This window comes from Mustela lutreola, chromosome 15, assembly GCF_030435805.1.
Source record: "Mustela lutreola isolate mMusLut2 chromosome 15, mMusLut2.pri, whole genome shotgun sequence".
NCBI lineage: Eukaryota > Metazoa > Chordata > Mammalia > Carnivora > Mustelidae > Mustela > Mustela lutreola.
Window position 1 is genome coordinate 51,666,329 of NC_081304.1, and position 16,095 is coordinate 51,682,423.

Consider the following 16,095-nt stretch of genomic DNA (forward strand, 5'->3'; position numbering starts at 1 on the left):
TTAAAATTTCTGTTCATCAAAACATACCAGTAACAAAACACACAAGCCACAGAAAAGAGAAAATATTTTAATATATAACTGAGACCTTTCATCCACAATACGTAAAGAACTTCTGTAATCAATAACCAAAAAAAACAATAAAAACAGATAATGACAGTCAATTTGCCATCAAATGTATAAATGACCAATAAGCATACAAAACAGTGCTCAACCTCATTTGCTGCCAGGGAAATGCAAACTAAATGCCACAATGAAATATGACGAAAATAAAAAAGACTGCCAAGAGCAAATGAAGCAACGTGAAGGCTTACGTTTCAGGTGGCAGTGGACCCACTGTGGGAAATTATGAAGTAAAACACACATATTATCGAACAAGTGCTCTCTCCGGGGGTTGATTACACAGGAGAAATAAAGACAAATGTCTATAAGGAGCCAGTACAAGAACGTTCGTGCCTGCTTTGTTCACTACAACCAAAAGCCCGAAACAGCTCTGGCTTCCACTAATGAAAACGCGGGTTAACAAACCGGCATGTGTTGCCACAGCGCAGCAGTATTCAGCAATAAAAAAGAAGAAAACTACTGATTACACAAAACCTGTATGAATCCCTACAGCCATTACGCTAAGTTCAAGAGGACGGACACGGAAGAGTACACACTGTTTGAGATCATTTATATGAAAGGCAAAACTGATCTGTGCCAACAGGAAGCGAACCAGTGGCTGCTTCAGGCAGAAGGCGCTAAGAGAACCTTCGGAAGTGATGCGATGGTTCATCAGCTGACAGGAGAGTGCTTCCCGCTGGTCGTGCACATCAGTCAAAACTTCTCAACCATTAAGATAAGATCATATTTAGATATATGTTATGGATGTTGATAGCAATGCACCAGAGGGGAAAAAAGAAAGTTATAATGGCCAAAGTCAGAATGAACTAGGGCTTATCAATCAAGCACAATTTAATATTTAGAGCCTTTCAATAGTCAACACATACTCTAGTACTTGAAAAAACTCCTTTAGGATCTAGGCTAACTGAACCTCAGAGAACAGAAGTGCCTAAGTCAAGCCAGATGGTGTGCTACGGGCACTCAGTTTGGGCACCCAACTCACACAAACTTCCTGTGTGCGGCACGGAAGATGATGACTGCCGTATTTTTTGGTCATCATCTTTTTACACACAGATAGATTTTTATTTCTGACATATTAGTGACAAAAAGGGAGAACTTTCACCAAAGCAATAATCAACAGAAATTTCCTGGGCAGGGAAGGCATTTTACCTGTGAGATGGAGCCTCCCAGGATAAAAGATGGTTTCTCTGAAGCCACTGTGGTTTTGGATGATGGGATGAGAGGCGGAGGTGGCCTGGTGGGTCGAGTTGTGGGAAGGCGAACCGTTTCAGGGAGGTTCGTTATCACTTGATGTGGAGCAGGCTGCAGGACTTTTAAGGGGAGGGGAAAAAAATGATTTAAAATCGTCAGTTTCGTAGTTTGCAACACTCTATCTCAGTCATTCCTGAATTTTTATATCACACATTGAATTTTAAGTTGCAAGATGAGGCTGAGGAGGAACACTTCTATTTTGAATTTCTCTTTCAACTTGAATTAAACCCATATACATATTCAGGTCACACATGGTATTTGTGAGGTTGAAATATTCAACTCCTTGTCAAACCAGAGCTTTCAAGCTGATGTTCATTTCAAACGATCTCTGCTGAGCACAGGCAAGTGACTGTCTTTAATAATCTCTGTCTCACCGTCCCTCGCTGGACCTGCTTTTTAGGGGCAACTCATGTTACCACTGGGGAGAACGCGCACACATGGCCGACCGCCAGCTGCACGCCTCTCTACATCATGCATACTTAAGAGAGACATTTACTGACTCTGGCTCTCACAGACCGGGATTTCTTGTGTCAGGGAGGGGATCTAAAGATTTTCTCGAAGTATATGGACTCTTGAAAGCCAGTCAGTGTCACGGTACGCATGTGGGAACAAAATTCCCAGGGGGCCCAGTGAATCTCAACTGAACAGAACAGACGATGGGATGCAGAGAAACAAGAAAATAATTCTGAAACAGGAAGGACGTGTCTGGGAAAGGCAGTTCATTCACGAGATCACACCCCCCATGTCTCGCACCTGCAGGAAGATGGCCAGCAGCCACTGCGCAGAGCAACGATATTTACCTGGAGGGATACTAGAGCGGGCTGCACTCATACCAGGCTGCAGAGCGGCTTTACTGGCTTCTCTCGGAGAGAGCCTACACGGTGAGGCTGACCTTGCTGTGGTATTGTGCATCTGTGTTTCCTGCTCTAGGGCACGTCTGACCTCAGCATAAGGCATATAGGCGACTGATTTTCCTATGAAAGTTAAAGTTATCAAAGTAAGGGAAGAACCCCAAATTAAAATAGTAAGTGTGAAAGGACTAAGCCCACACCATCCAGGGGCAGATCTGACTATATACTAATATTAAAATCTAAAATTCCTTGGTGGGAGAGGAGGGAACCCACCCACAGAGAGGTTTAAAAACCCTATACATCTGTATCTTCTGTGTACGCACCATCACTATGACCTAATAAAACCCTCAAATATTCAATTATGATTTTTCCCTTTAAAGGACAAAGAACTTCTCTTTCTCTTTCTTAGGAAAACCAGGTGTTTTCACATGTAATAAAGATCACAACAGGTAAACATCAGATTATCCAGCCATTTGGTGAATTCAAGTCTTGCTTGAATCAGTCATAGCTCTGAGATTTTCAACTCTTCAATTTAGCCTGTTGAAACCCACCACTTAATATTCAGAGAAATTAAAATTAAATTTAATTAAAATTAAATTTTTGACACAGATCAAACTAACCCAAAAAACCTACACAAGCTTATAAACTGGGAATTTTACTACCATAATGCTAATAAAAATTACTTCATATAATTTACCTCCACATAAAGCATAAAACAACTTTGAGCATTTAAAGATATCAGATATGCAGTCACATTAAGACTTAAAAATACATATAATTATATATATATATTCTTTTCCTTTTTAAAATGAAATTGACATTGTAATTTTGAAAAATCAGAAAAGTACAAAGGAAAATGAAAATCATCTGTAACCCAAACCACTTAGATGTGGGCTATTTTAATGTCTCCCAAAACAAATTCCCACTCATTTTATTATTTTTTTGCTTACCTAGTCTTACATTTATTCTTCCAGATAAATCGAAATTTAAAATAATTCTCCAAACAAAATGTCATTGGAATTTTCATTAGACTTGCATTAAATTTATGAATACAGGAGACCTGATGCTCTATTAATAATGAGCTTTCTGGGGAATCTAGTCTTTTTCATATAGCTCTTATTTACATTTCCTGCTAAAAATTATTTATAGGTACCTTACATTTTCTTGCTAGGAAAGCCATCTTTTTTTTTTTTTTTTTTTTTTTTTTAAATTTTATTTATTTGACAGACAGAGATCACAAGTAGGCAGAGAGGCCGGCAGAGAGAGAGAGAGAGAGAAGGAAGCAGGCTCTCTGCTCAGCAGAGATTCGGGGCTCGATCCCAGGATCCTGGGATCATGACCTGAGCCGAAGGCAGAGGCTTTAACCCACTGAGCCACCCAGGCGCCCTTGGAAAGCCATCTTTTTCAATGCGTGAGTTTACTTGTATAAATGATTATTGCAGAGCTACAGGAAAGAAAGATGTGGATTTCTGTAGACCATTTTTTTCTGAGAAACTTAATGAGCTTTCCTTTTTGTTCTAATCACTTTTCAGTTGATTCTTACAGGCTTTCTAGGCAGATTTCTTATCCTGTGAACGAAGATTTGTTTTCTCCCTTCAAATAGCTACTTCTATCTTTGTTTCTTTTTTTCTTTACTGCACTACAATAAGTAGTAGTTGGAACCTGACAGTTTCTCTAGCATTTCACTATTAAGTGGAAGATAGCATAAAGAGTTCTCCAGGGGCGCCTGGGTGGCTCAGTGGGTTATAGCCTCTGCCTTCGGCTCGGGTCACGGTCGCAGGGTCCTGGGATTGAGCCCACATCGGGCTCTCTGCTCAGCAGGGAGCCTGCTTCCTCCTCTCTCTCTGCCTGCCTCTGATCTCTATCTGTCAAATAAATAAATAAAATCTTAAAAAAAAAAAAGAAAAAGAAAGAGTTCTCCAGCTTACTGAGGTATTTTTAAAAACCAGAAACCAAAAAATAAAATAAAAAATTAAAAATTAAAAAAATAAAAACCAGAAACAATTCTAGTAATACTAGCTAACACTGTACTCTGTGCAGAGCACTGTGAATTACATGAATTATCTCACTGAGCCCTCATGACCAATGAGATTATTAACACCATATCACAGATGAGGAAACTGACACTTAAAAGAATCACACTGTCTTGCCACAAAGGTCTGCTATCAGAGTCTAAGTCTGACTCTGTTCTCAAAACCACATGGCAAAATAAAACAAAACAAAACAAAACAAAAAAGTAAATAGAAAAAAAATTTTTTAAACCCCACATGGCAATGTCTCCCTGAAGCACTGAGTGTTGAATTTCAGATGCTTCTGGGGTATCCATCAAGATGATGGTACTCCACGGGGTTCCTGGTTGGCCTCAGTGGGTTAAGCGTCTACCTTTGGCTCAGGTTATGATCTGTGCTCGAGCCCCACATTGGGCTCTCTCTGCTCAGCAGGGAATCTGCTCCCCAACCACCCCTGCTCTCTCTGCCTGCCTCTCTGCATGCTTGTGATCTCTGTCAAATAAATAAATAAAATCTTTAGCAAAAAAGAAGAAAAGATGATGGTACTCTTCCCTTCTTAGATATAGTAATATAATGAATTAGATTAAGTGTTCCAATGCTGTGCAGATTTATAAAAGAAACCAATTTTAAAAAAGAAAATCATGTCTTCCTTTCTAGATAATTTAACATGGTAAAATTATTACTATAAATTCTGTGTGACTGTTTTACCATTTCCAGTAAGTTTCTAATAATGTGGAAACTGTCTTATCAAGGTAGTATTAAAGAAAAAGCAGAAAAAAAAGAAAAGAAAAAGAAATTTAGATGGTTCTAAATACAGGTATTTAAACCATCATGTACTCAGGCTGAAGAAAATAAACAAGAAAATAAACAGATTAAATTTAGTTGCAGAGAAGGATTAACTCCTAATTGGACTGAACTGATTCTGTTAAACCTGAACTGGAAGTTCAATTCTAACTCTCCCTACGTGTGTACATTTGAGTTCCCTCACTCCAGGGAGAAGGCTTCACACTGAAGTAGGGGTTACCTTGTGTTAATGCTCCTGGAAAGTGAAAACAACTGTTCTCTCAGGTTTTTCCTAGATGTCTCTACAGATGGAAAGGCTTATGCCACTTAGAAAGGGTACACCTAGAGTAACTGCGCCACTCGCTAGCATTACGATGCAATCAAACAGATGCTGCCTGTTACTCTCTAAACAAGACCATTAAGGGAAAAGTCAAAACCATGTCCTAATTCAAGTGAACTATGCCAGTCTGGCGATGGTTTACAGGTGAATAAACATTCTCACTGTATTTAACATTCTATAAACTGTTCTATGATGTTTTACTGGAAACATTTGTATCAAACATTATGCATATAAGTAATATAAGTGGAAGTATATACTTATACAAGGGAGATGTGTTAAGTATAAGGGAAATAATCCTTTCCACTGAACTATGGATAGCTACAAATTCAGGAGAGTCTTCAGGCACTCGGTTAAATAACTATACAAACATACTACATGAGCTAAAACAAAACTTAACCTTGAGATAAAATGTAAACCACCCCAGTTTCTATAGTCACCTTGAATCAAACTGATGTCATATTAATAAACATCTCAGTATGACTTAAACGAAAAATATAATTACAGTATGGTTTTAAGACCACTGCATTTGATTAAAAATTAGGATACCACTCTGATCTAAACCACATGGATTAATGTGACTGACCACAGAGAAATGCAGTTCATTGTTTAGAGTCTCAGAATTTGGGATCTAGCCGGATTTAGTCTCTCCAGCTTCCAAATACAACCCAACTCATAAAGTAGATTAAGAAAAGATACTGAGGTCTTACAATAACCATATGATACGCATATTATAGAATGATCCAGTTATTATTAACTAAATAATGTTCAGCTTTAGCATGACTCTGGCAAATACCATTTGAATGTCACTTTTTTCTAGGTTTTAGTTCTTCTCTCAACACTTACTCTAAATCATTTATGTAAGGAATGCATCAATAGACTTTTAAATTACTCTATAATTTATCATTCTCATCATGACAGATTTTCTCATAATTGGACTGCTCAAAAGACAAACACTTCTGCTAAGTCCATTTATACTCCATTTAATTTATTTCCTTCAACATGTAATTACTGAGTACACACTGCGTCAATTACCGAGTTAGCAACTGAGAATTCTCCCTGTGCAATATACTAAAAGCTCCCAAACCATCAGTGTTTTTACCTTCATTCAGGAAATATTCATTTGGCACCTATGATACACCCAGCCTTGCTGGGTATTACTACTCTGGTTCACATTTTTACTAGCATAAGATTTATACTTAAAACACTAGCAATTTTATATTTAAAACTCTAACATAAGAGGTTCAGGGTGCCATATAACTAGTAACTCATTACTGGTGAAACGGGGGTGGGGGGGGTGTCGCATTGAGAAGGTGGTGGTGGTCAAGATCCGTTAAGTAACAGTTCTGATTTTATATTAAATAGCCCTTGAAATGCATGACATTCTACAGCTAATTGTTCTTACTTATCTGTGTAAGGCACTGCAAAGAGTCTTTTGAATCATTACCAAAAAATCTAAAGCATAGTAACGAAGACCTTAATAGTCTTATATTCTAAGCATATTGTAGCATAAGTCAACTATCAACCAGAACACGTGTTCCATTTCTTTTTAAAAAATTATTTATTTATTTATTTATTATTTATATATTTTTTAATTTTTTATTTTTTATAAACATATATTTTTATCCCCAGGGGTACAGGTCTGTGAATCACCAGGTTTACACACTTCACAGCACTCACCAAAGCACATACCCTCCCCGATGTCCATAATCCCACCCCCTTCTCCCAAACCCCCTCCCCCCAGCAACCCTCAGTTTGTTTTGTGAGATTAAGAGTCACTTATGGTTTGTCTACATGTTCCATTTCTTAACCATGACAGAAGAATGTATTACAATTGAGAAATCATCCCCCACCCACAACCTTTTTAAAGAAACTGAGCTTATCATGCACAACGAAAAAGAAAATGCATATGGGTGCCTGGCTGGCTCAGCGGGTGGAGCATGGGAGTCTTGACCTCAGGGATTTGGATTCAAGGCCTATGTTGGGTGTAGAGATTACTTAAAAACAAAAAAAAGCTTAAAAAAAAAAGCATGCACAACTCGAATCTGTCACCTGAAATAACAATAGTGACATAATAATGATAACTGTACCTTTGTGGTATCTATTATACTACGTATGCACTGTACACTATTATTATAAATTGCGTATGTATTACATATAATATTACGTAAAGAATAATGCTGAGCCATGTGTTACAAAACAACACTGAATGCTAATTCTTTCTTATGGGTCGTAATCTCAGTAAGATGGAAATAGAGAGACAGATAAACAGATCTGTAACTTAAGTTTCGAGACTTGTCCTTGGGCACACAAGTGGTGAAGGCTGGGGTGAGGGGTGAGTCAGGGTACAACCGGCACAATACACAAAGTTGTCTCCCATCATATCAATGAGAATGAGTATTACCCTGTGGTTACATGTGATTTACTGGGAGGACAGAATAACAATTCTCCCTTACTCTGAAAACTCAGGCGAATGGAGCACAAAGCATGGCTTTTACAGTCTTTCAGCAGAGAGATAAAAATACCAGAAAACTTGTATCAACAAAAACCATTACAATGTTGCTGCTGCCTATGAGTAGTCAATAATACTAACATTCCTCAGAAGTTTAACGGAGGTCAGGTTAAAGGAGTTCCGTGCTGGGGACAAGAAGAATTAATCAACAGACATGCAGATAAACTACAAAGCACAAAGGACACTACTCAGGAGTATAGTTTTGTTTCCCTTCAGAGAAATGCTTTGAGGGGATAGTTCTACCCACCTTCCCACTCTCTGTTTGGACTCTTGGCGGCGCCACAGGGACTGGTGGAACTCCTGCATTCCAGATCTATCTGCTCTTGCCTCTGCCGCTGTTCTTCCAGGAGGGCGGATTCGTGCATTGCTTTAATGTGTCGCTGGTAGAGGGCATAGCCACTCACTGGGGTTCCAATCGGTATATTACATGGGGTACAGGAAACCTACAGGAAGAAAAAAAATCTAAATACGCCAATGACCGACATAACATTGAGACCCTCTGTTGCGAATAATGCTTATTTCTGTAACATACTAGTTGATGGGATTTTTGCCATTTTTTGGTCAAACTAATCTTCAAGTATGAAATACTTCAAGTGCTGAATATTTACTTTCAGAATACAATATAAATCACGTAAGTTGTGATAAGAGAGATCTAAATCAGGAATTAAAACACTGCAGTCTGCTTTTAACTTCCGATGGTTTAACCCCTGGTGGCTCAGCCCTGACACCTAGCCCTCCCCTCTAGGTTCTCTTAAGTATGCACACCACTTCTGCGCACTGAAATGCCATCTATATGTTAATGGCTCATCAATTTCTATTTGTAAGACTTTTACTCCAAGTCCCATACTCACAGCACGGCCACCTAACACCTCCATGCAGGTATCTCAAAGCACCTCTAAACTAGCATTTAACGGAACTGTTCATTTCCTACATTCAATGCTTCTTCAGTTACCTCCGTCTTAGAAAACGGAACCTTAACAGCTGAGACCAGAAACCCGGCAGACAACCTTGACTGATTCGCCTCACCTCCCACAACCAACTCACTAACACAAACAGGACGGGAGCTGAATGTTACCTCTTCGGACAGGCCATCCCTAACCGTCCCTCCCCTTTCTCCTCCTTAAGGCAGTCCTGTTTCTTTCTTTCAGGGAACACAGACAGCGCTTACAATAGCACAATTCACAATAATATGGCTGTTTTGTTTATTTTCTGTCTCTCTCATTTCAGGAAGGAAAGAACCCAACCTGTTTGGTTCAATACTAAACAAACAGCCTCTAACACAGTCCATTACTTCATGAATACAAAAAATTCTGGGGAAGAGTACAGATCTGAGTTTTTTTTTTTTTTATTTTTATTTTTATTATTTTTTTTTTTTTAAAGATTTTATTTATTTATTTGACAGAGAGAAATTACAAGTAAGCAGAGAGGCAGGCAGAGAGAGGAGGAAGCAGGCTCCCTGCTGAGCAGAGAGCCCGATACGGGACTCGATCCCAGGACCCTGAGATCATGACCTGAGCCGAAGGCAGCGGCTTAACCCACTGAGCCACCCAGGCGCCCCAGATCTGAGTTTTTTAGAACCTATTATCTAAATAAAGACTTCCACAGTGTTTTTGACACTATAAGTAGAATTTTTCACTGAGCCCAAAACATACACAGAATTTTCTTGCCTTTGTGCTTTGGCTTGTATGTAAACATGGCTCTTCCTCCTTTTGCTATAAAGCCAAATGAACTGCTTTGGTCCAACCAAAATATTATTTCTTATGCGGAGTCTTCTTTAGCTGTCTCATTAAGAAGGAAGCTCTCCTTCCTCTGAAATGACCATACTGCATTTTTAAACTTAACAGAGCATCACATTTTTATAATCCACTTTAAGTTTATTATATTTTTCTATGTCTCACTATCAAGAGCAATCTCTATGTTTTTTGAAGTTAGAGATTACAATATATTAAATATTCCATACAGCATTAACAAGGTTGTCTTGAACTGGGCGGACACTTAATAAAAGTCCATCTGAGTAAATCAATGAATGAACAAGTGTTTAATGATGTTTTTTTTGGAGTCTATCATAAGCACACACTTAACTTTCCTCAATTATCATGTCAGACAGAACAAATTTTTATCCTCTCTAGTGAAGCAAGAGCGAAAACATTCCTATGTAAAGGAGCAACACACTAGTTTGGAATTCAGTGTCAAAAGAGAGTCAAACTTGTAGAGATTACTGATGTAAAATGTAAATAAAACTAAATTTGGAATTGTATACTGAAGTTAGCTGTAATCTCTAGAATTAGAATTCATTCTAAAGGTTCAAAATCTAGTTATATATTAATTCTGCTACTGTCTTATAGGAAAACAAACGAAACAAAAACAAAGCTTACAGATATTTATGGCTAAAGGATTATATACTTCTTTGGTGGTTTTTTTTTTCCCCCCTGAAATGGAAATCACCATTTCAGTCAACCATCACAATGAATCCATTTGAAAAAGCAAACAGCCAAATGGCTGAATGGCTAAACAAAATGTGGCATATACTTAAAATGGGATATTAGTCCTCTGAAAGGAAAGGAAGGAGATTATGACACCACCTGGATGAACCCTGAGGACTTTATGCTGAGTGAAACGTGCCAGTCACAAAAGACAAATACCCTGTGATTCCACTTAAATGAGGTATCTAGCCAAATTCACAGAGACAGAAAGTAGAACGGTGGCTGTCCGGAGCTGGGAGGAGGGGAAACAGAGCCTTGTGCTTTAACGGGAAGAGAGTTTCACTTCTGGAGATGAAAAAGTTCTGGAGATCTATTTCACAACACCATGAATATACTTAGCACTACTGAACCATATACTTAAAAATAGGTAAGATGATAAATTTTATGTTGTGTGTTTTGCACCATAATTTTTTCAAGAAATCAAGTACTGATTAAAGAAAAGAAACGTCTCTGAAGGGCTTTGTTTCTCAACTTCATTTCTCTACTCACTTTGAAAACTTACCATTGGCGGGATAACCGCAGCTCTGTGCTGAAGCTGCGGCAGGTCCAGTGGATTTGGTTTTATTGGGGATGAGACCAATAGAGATCCAGGGGGGTTCAACAATGAGGGCTTTGAGTCCATAGGAAACATTCTGCAATTGGCAATAAAAAAAAAGATAAATTAAAGCATTCATACTTAAGACTTTAAATGTACAATTATTAATTCCTTTTTTTTTTAAAGATTTATTTATTTATTTTAGAGAGTGAGAGAGAAAAAAGGGAGGGGCAGAGGAAGAGAAAATCTCAAGCTGACTCTGCACTAGGCACAGAGCCCGATGCAAGGCTCACTCACACAACCCTGAGGTCACATCATGAGCCCAAATGGAGTCCATCACCATGGCATCACCCAGGCACCCCTAATCATAATTTCTTCTAAGTTAATATGTATGTGCACACACAACGCATCAACCTTAGAAGATGTCTGAACAGTAAGGAAAAGGGGAATCTATAATGCTAATTTCCCAGGTAAAGATTATATTGATTTATAGGTTGAAATTTATCTGCATCTAACCATCCAGTCTGAACAAATTCCATTATAAAATACCAGGTCCTAATCTACCACTAACATGGATTCCGAACTAATTACCTGATACAGGATGTTTTGCCAGGATCATAGGCTATTTTTTCAAACATCTGCCCACCACCATTCTAAAATTGAGAATTTCACCCCAAATTCCAGACTCCTGGTTTCTCACCAAGAATGGAAAGAAATGGCCACACAGAAGTGGCATGGCCACATGGCATCTGCGTGCTGAACGTGCAGCAGCTGCCCTTTCCAACGGCACGTGCTGCTCTGTCCCCTGCAGCCCCCACCATCCTACACTCGGCCTGCTTCACTCAGTTTCAGCACCTCCACTGGATTTTGCGACACCCAGTATGCGAACTGGGGGGATCATACACTAATGCCATACCTTTCAGGCTGGATCAGACTTTTCAGTGTTATTGGGGGAAGACAAACATTTAAAAAAAAATACAAACTGATAAGAAAATTAGAATGTATAAAAGAAAACATTTAACATGAAGAATAAAGACGGTATTAAAGATGTAGAAAGTGAAAGTGTTATTTTAATAGTTTGGACGTGATGTAGACATACAGCATTACTCAAAGACCACCATGTATTTACAAGGAATTTCTGAATTTTAAGACTACTATCATGTTCAGCTCTTAGGATGTTCCTCCTTGAAAATTACCATCATCCTAATTTTTCCTTCATTTATAAATACAGTTACTAAAACCAATAGTGGAAAACACAAACAATCCTCATCTTAGATGAAGAGAATCTGGCTCTCCGCTAAGTGGCTTATTTGCCTCTTTCTTATTAAAAAGTGGGTGGTCAGGGTCGGTGGCGGGGGGGAGTGGTGGTAAGAGTTGAATTGAGGTTCTGATTAAATGGTAATTTAGTCAAATTCATTTCTAGAATGTGTACCAATCAAATGTTCTACTGTGACCCTAGGTGATTCTATTTCTTTCAGGGAGAAGGAAATCCCAAGGCAAGTACATATATTAAATAAAGCAGTATCTCTTCCTATAATTTTACTGTCATCATTACTGTAATTTTTATAAAAACCATAAAGGTAGAAGATATTTTTATATTGCGAATTAAATGACTAAAAGTAGTTCTATATTAATCTGTATTACATATATTTTAAATTAGTAATCTAAAATTTTAACTGCTATACAAAGTGATCATATAATTACCACAATCTTGTATCTAAATTATGCTTTCTAAAATATTTTCAGAACACATAACATGTTTCTCCTGTCAACATTTTCTATCATCTAATACACAGGTACAGCAGGTCTTGCTCTGAGGCTGTATGGTCTTGGCGCAAATAAGCCAATGCCTCTTGCCTCTACCTTCACCACCACATCCTACCACTTCCAACACCAGGAATGGCAGTCATCCATCCATCATAAGCTTTGTAAGATGAAATCCCCTTCTTTGTTACATATGAAACGCACATAACAACTGAGGTAGAAAAACATTATCTTTTTCATTGGAAACGAACGACCGCACAGTTGTTCTTGGTTACTGAAACAGATGAACGGCTTCATGACCCGGTATTAAAAGCATGTGGACCACCTCTGAGCTGCCGCTATTCACACGGGAATAATCCCCGCAGCCAGCACCCTGTGACTCAGTTAGCCTCTTGCAGAGCAAAGCACAGGATAATCGTAGAGGAGCAAGTCTCACCTCTGCCTCTCGGGCTCTCCATCCACATCTTCGTCTGCACTGCAGGTGGCGCTAGAGTCATTGTCGGACTGGGGCTCCGGCCTCTGGGCGCCTATCTGCTGGGCCACCACCAAGTCCTCATCTCTAGGCTCCGTCTTCTCGCTGGCTCTCTCTAGGTCTCTTTCTTTGGTATCACCTTCGACTTTAGATGGGTTGTTTTCTGGCGCCCTCATCTCGATGTCTCCAGAGTCTGATTTGGTCGTCGTGGGGAGATCGAGAACGGAAGGCACTTCAGCACTGTGCTCCTGACGCTCAACGTCCATCGGCTCTGCTGCCTCCGTGGGGGTGCTGTCGCTCACCTGCGTCTCCACACTTTCACTTTCCACAGGTTTTCCACTCTGAGCTGCGGAGGAGGGAGATGCACTGGCTGCGGGTTCCGTAGTGGACTCGAGCTCGGCCCCAGGTTCGGTGTTTCCTCGAGAAGTCGCATTGTCAGTGCTATCCTCGCTGGGCTTGACAGCTTCAACTGGTGAAGGAGAAGGAGCACTTTCTGTATCAGAACTATTTTCAGCACCTTAAAGATAATGATACAGCATAAAAATCTGATAATGAACATGTTTCAGGTGGTGACAGAAGCCATGCTTGAAAGTAGTTGTTTGGGACGAATGAGACTCCTTATATGGCCTCAGTGAAGTCTTAAGGCCACTGGGAAGCTAGAGTGTTTGTTCACAGAGCATGAAAGGGAGAGGTCAAATGGTCCTCACCTTCTGAAACTGAAAGCATAAGAGCTTTTAATATCTAAAAATAATTTATATGAGGGGCACCTGGCTGGCTCCATCACTGGCACATACAACTCTTGATCTCAGGGTCGTGAGGTCAAGCCTCACGCTGGGTGTAGAGATTACGTGAATAAATAAGAACTCTTAAAAACATTTTTTAAATAAATAAATATAAATGAATGAATGAATGGATGAATGAAATTTATATTAAATTTGAAAAATGAAGACAGATGCAAAACCAAAACTAAACAAGAAACCATTCCATAAAATGGTATTTGGTTTATTTCTACCAGCCTGTGGTGTGCTTTTCCTTTGACCCAGGAGGTCTGACAGTCTAAAACAGCACCATCCAACAGGAACATAATATGAGCTACATCTGCCTAAAATTTTCATTTTTTCGGTGGCCACATTAAAAAAATAAAAAGAGATAAATTAGGTTTAACAACGTATTTTATTTCACCCAATAGGACTGAAATACTATCTTTTTAACATGTAATCATGTGGAAATATAGTAATATAGAAAGCTAGTAATAAGATTTTTACTTTTTTTGGTACTACGTCTCCAAAATCTGATTACATTTTACATTTTCAGCCCATCTCAATTTGGACTGGCCACATTTCAAGAGCTCAATAGCCACATATGTCTAGTGGGTACTGCACTAGACAGGAAAATTCTAGAGTAACATTATATGGACTTTTAACTTAACATTGTAACCCTGACCTTTCCCCACATCCTTGGTTTCACTTGATATAAAATACAGTTTTAATCTTTGACATCTTTACTCAGGTATTTCAAAGGAATCACAAATCCAGTATTTCCTACACTAGACTAAGTCCATGGACTTTTCTGTTTTTTACTAATTAAACCAGAAACCTCTAAGGGATAATCTTTTACTTCTCCTCTCTTTAATCCCCATATCCTATGCAGACAAGTATCACCGATTTTCTCTCTAAAAACATCCCCTGAGTCCAGCCACTTGTGTTCAACTGCTCAACTGCCCCTGTAGTCCAGAAGCAACTCTCCCTATCTTCCACCTCAGACCAATCTCTACAACGACGCCAGAGGGAGCTTTTTAAAAGCCAAATCTTACCAAAACTCTGCTGCTCCAGTATTCTCTTCATTCCTGCCACACGGGCCTCATTTTCCACAAAACCTCACAGAAAAAAAGCTACTTAATGTTCAAAGCCAAAACCCATTCAAAACAAAATTTAAGTTTCAAAGCCAACAACAACTTGCAGAAAAAAATAAAATGAAATCTACTGTTTCTGAAACTCCTGGAAGGTATAGAACTTCCTCAGCTTAAAATAGGAGTGTCTTCAAAGTAACGTATTTAAGCAGCTCTAATTACATACAAAATTTAAACTCTGGTAATTTAAAATAAAACAAAAAGCGAATGAGATGGAGAAAATATTTGTGTATACAAAGTATGAACATGTGTAAGATATTATATATAAAGAGCTACTAAAATCACTGAAAATTCCTACTTCGAAGCACTCAATTCACAAAAGAAATCTAAAGAAACTTTAAAAGTAATGCAAATTGAAATGAATTAGGAACTTTTAACTAGCAAAAACTCAAGAAAATATTTACTTTTTCGGGAAGTGGTCATTAACTTGTTCAAGCGACAAAAAGGATTTTATTTCTGTCTTATCTTTCTTGGGTTGACATTCTTTTCTACTGGGGCTTCTAGCAACATTAATTCTTTTTACACAAAAACATAAATATGACATACGTGAGTCATTTTAAGAACAGAAAACCAAACTCATTGCAATAAAGAGAAATGGAATCAATGATACTAACCGGACACATACAGGTAGCAGTGACATTGATGCACAAACAGTGTACTGATACCAGGCTGCCATTTTATTTTATTTTTTAATTTTAATTTTAATTTATTTATTTTTAAATTGTTTTTCTTTTTTGAGAGTGAGCGAGCGTGAGTGGGGGGAGGGCAGAGGGAGAGAGAGAATCTCAAGCAGGCTCCATGCTCAGTTCAGAGCTTGTTGTGGGGCTCGATCTCACGACTCTGAGACCACCACCTGAGCCAAAATCAAGAGGCAGCCGCTTACCTGACTGAGCCACCCAGGCACCCCAGAACTGCCATTTTAAAGCTCTTCTGGTTGTAGCAACAGGACCATCACAGGTGCTACATACAGATTTGTTGACTGAATGAATACATACATTGTGCTCAAGCATAAGGTATCTATGAAAACACTGAATATACTCTTTCCTTAATGAAGCAATTCTTAAATGAC

General features: G+C 38.7%; 1 protein-coding gene across 17 annotated transcripts in view; it reads right to left on the bottom strand.

The window, feature by feature from the left end:
- NCOR1 (nuclear receptor corepressor 1) overlaps positions 1-16,095 on the bottom strand; it is a 155,942-nt gene that overhangs the window by 40,140 nt on the left and 99,707 nt on the right. For 9 of the 17 annotated variants that reach the window (XM_059149934.1, XM_059149946.1, XM_059149938.1 and 6 more), the window contains 6 exons: positions 14,931-14,993; positions 13,082-13,634; positions 10,849-10,978; positions 8,111-8,306; positions 2,172-2,345; positions 1,270-1,430 (listed from right to left, as the gene is read on the bottom strand). In XM_059149934.1, the coding sequence (XP_059005917.1) occupies positions 1,270-1,430; positions 2,172-2,345; positions 8,111-8,306; positions 10,849-10,978; positions 13,082-13,634; positions 14,931-14,993 (1,277 nt within the window). The remainder of the gene's footprint in view (positions 1-1,269; positions 1,431-2,171; positions 2,346-8,110; positions 8,307-10,848; positions 10,979-13,081; positions 13,635-14,930; positions 14,994-16,095) is intronic. The other 8 variants (XM_059149943.1, XM_059149942.1, XM_059149947.1 and 5 more) reach the window with 6 other exon arrangements.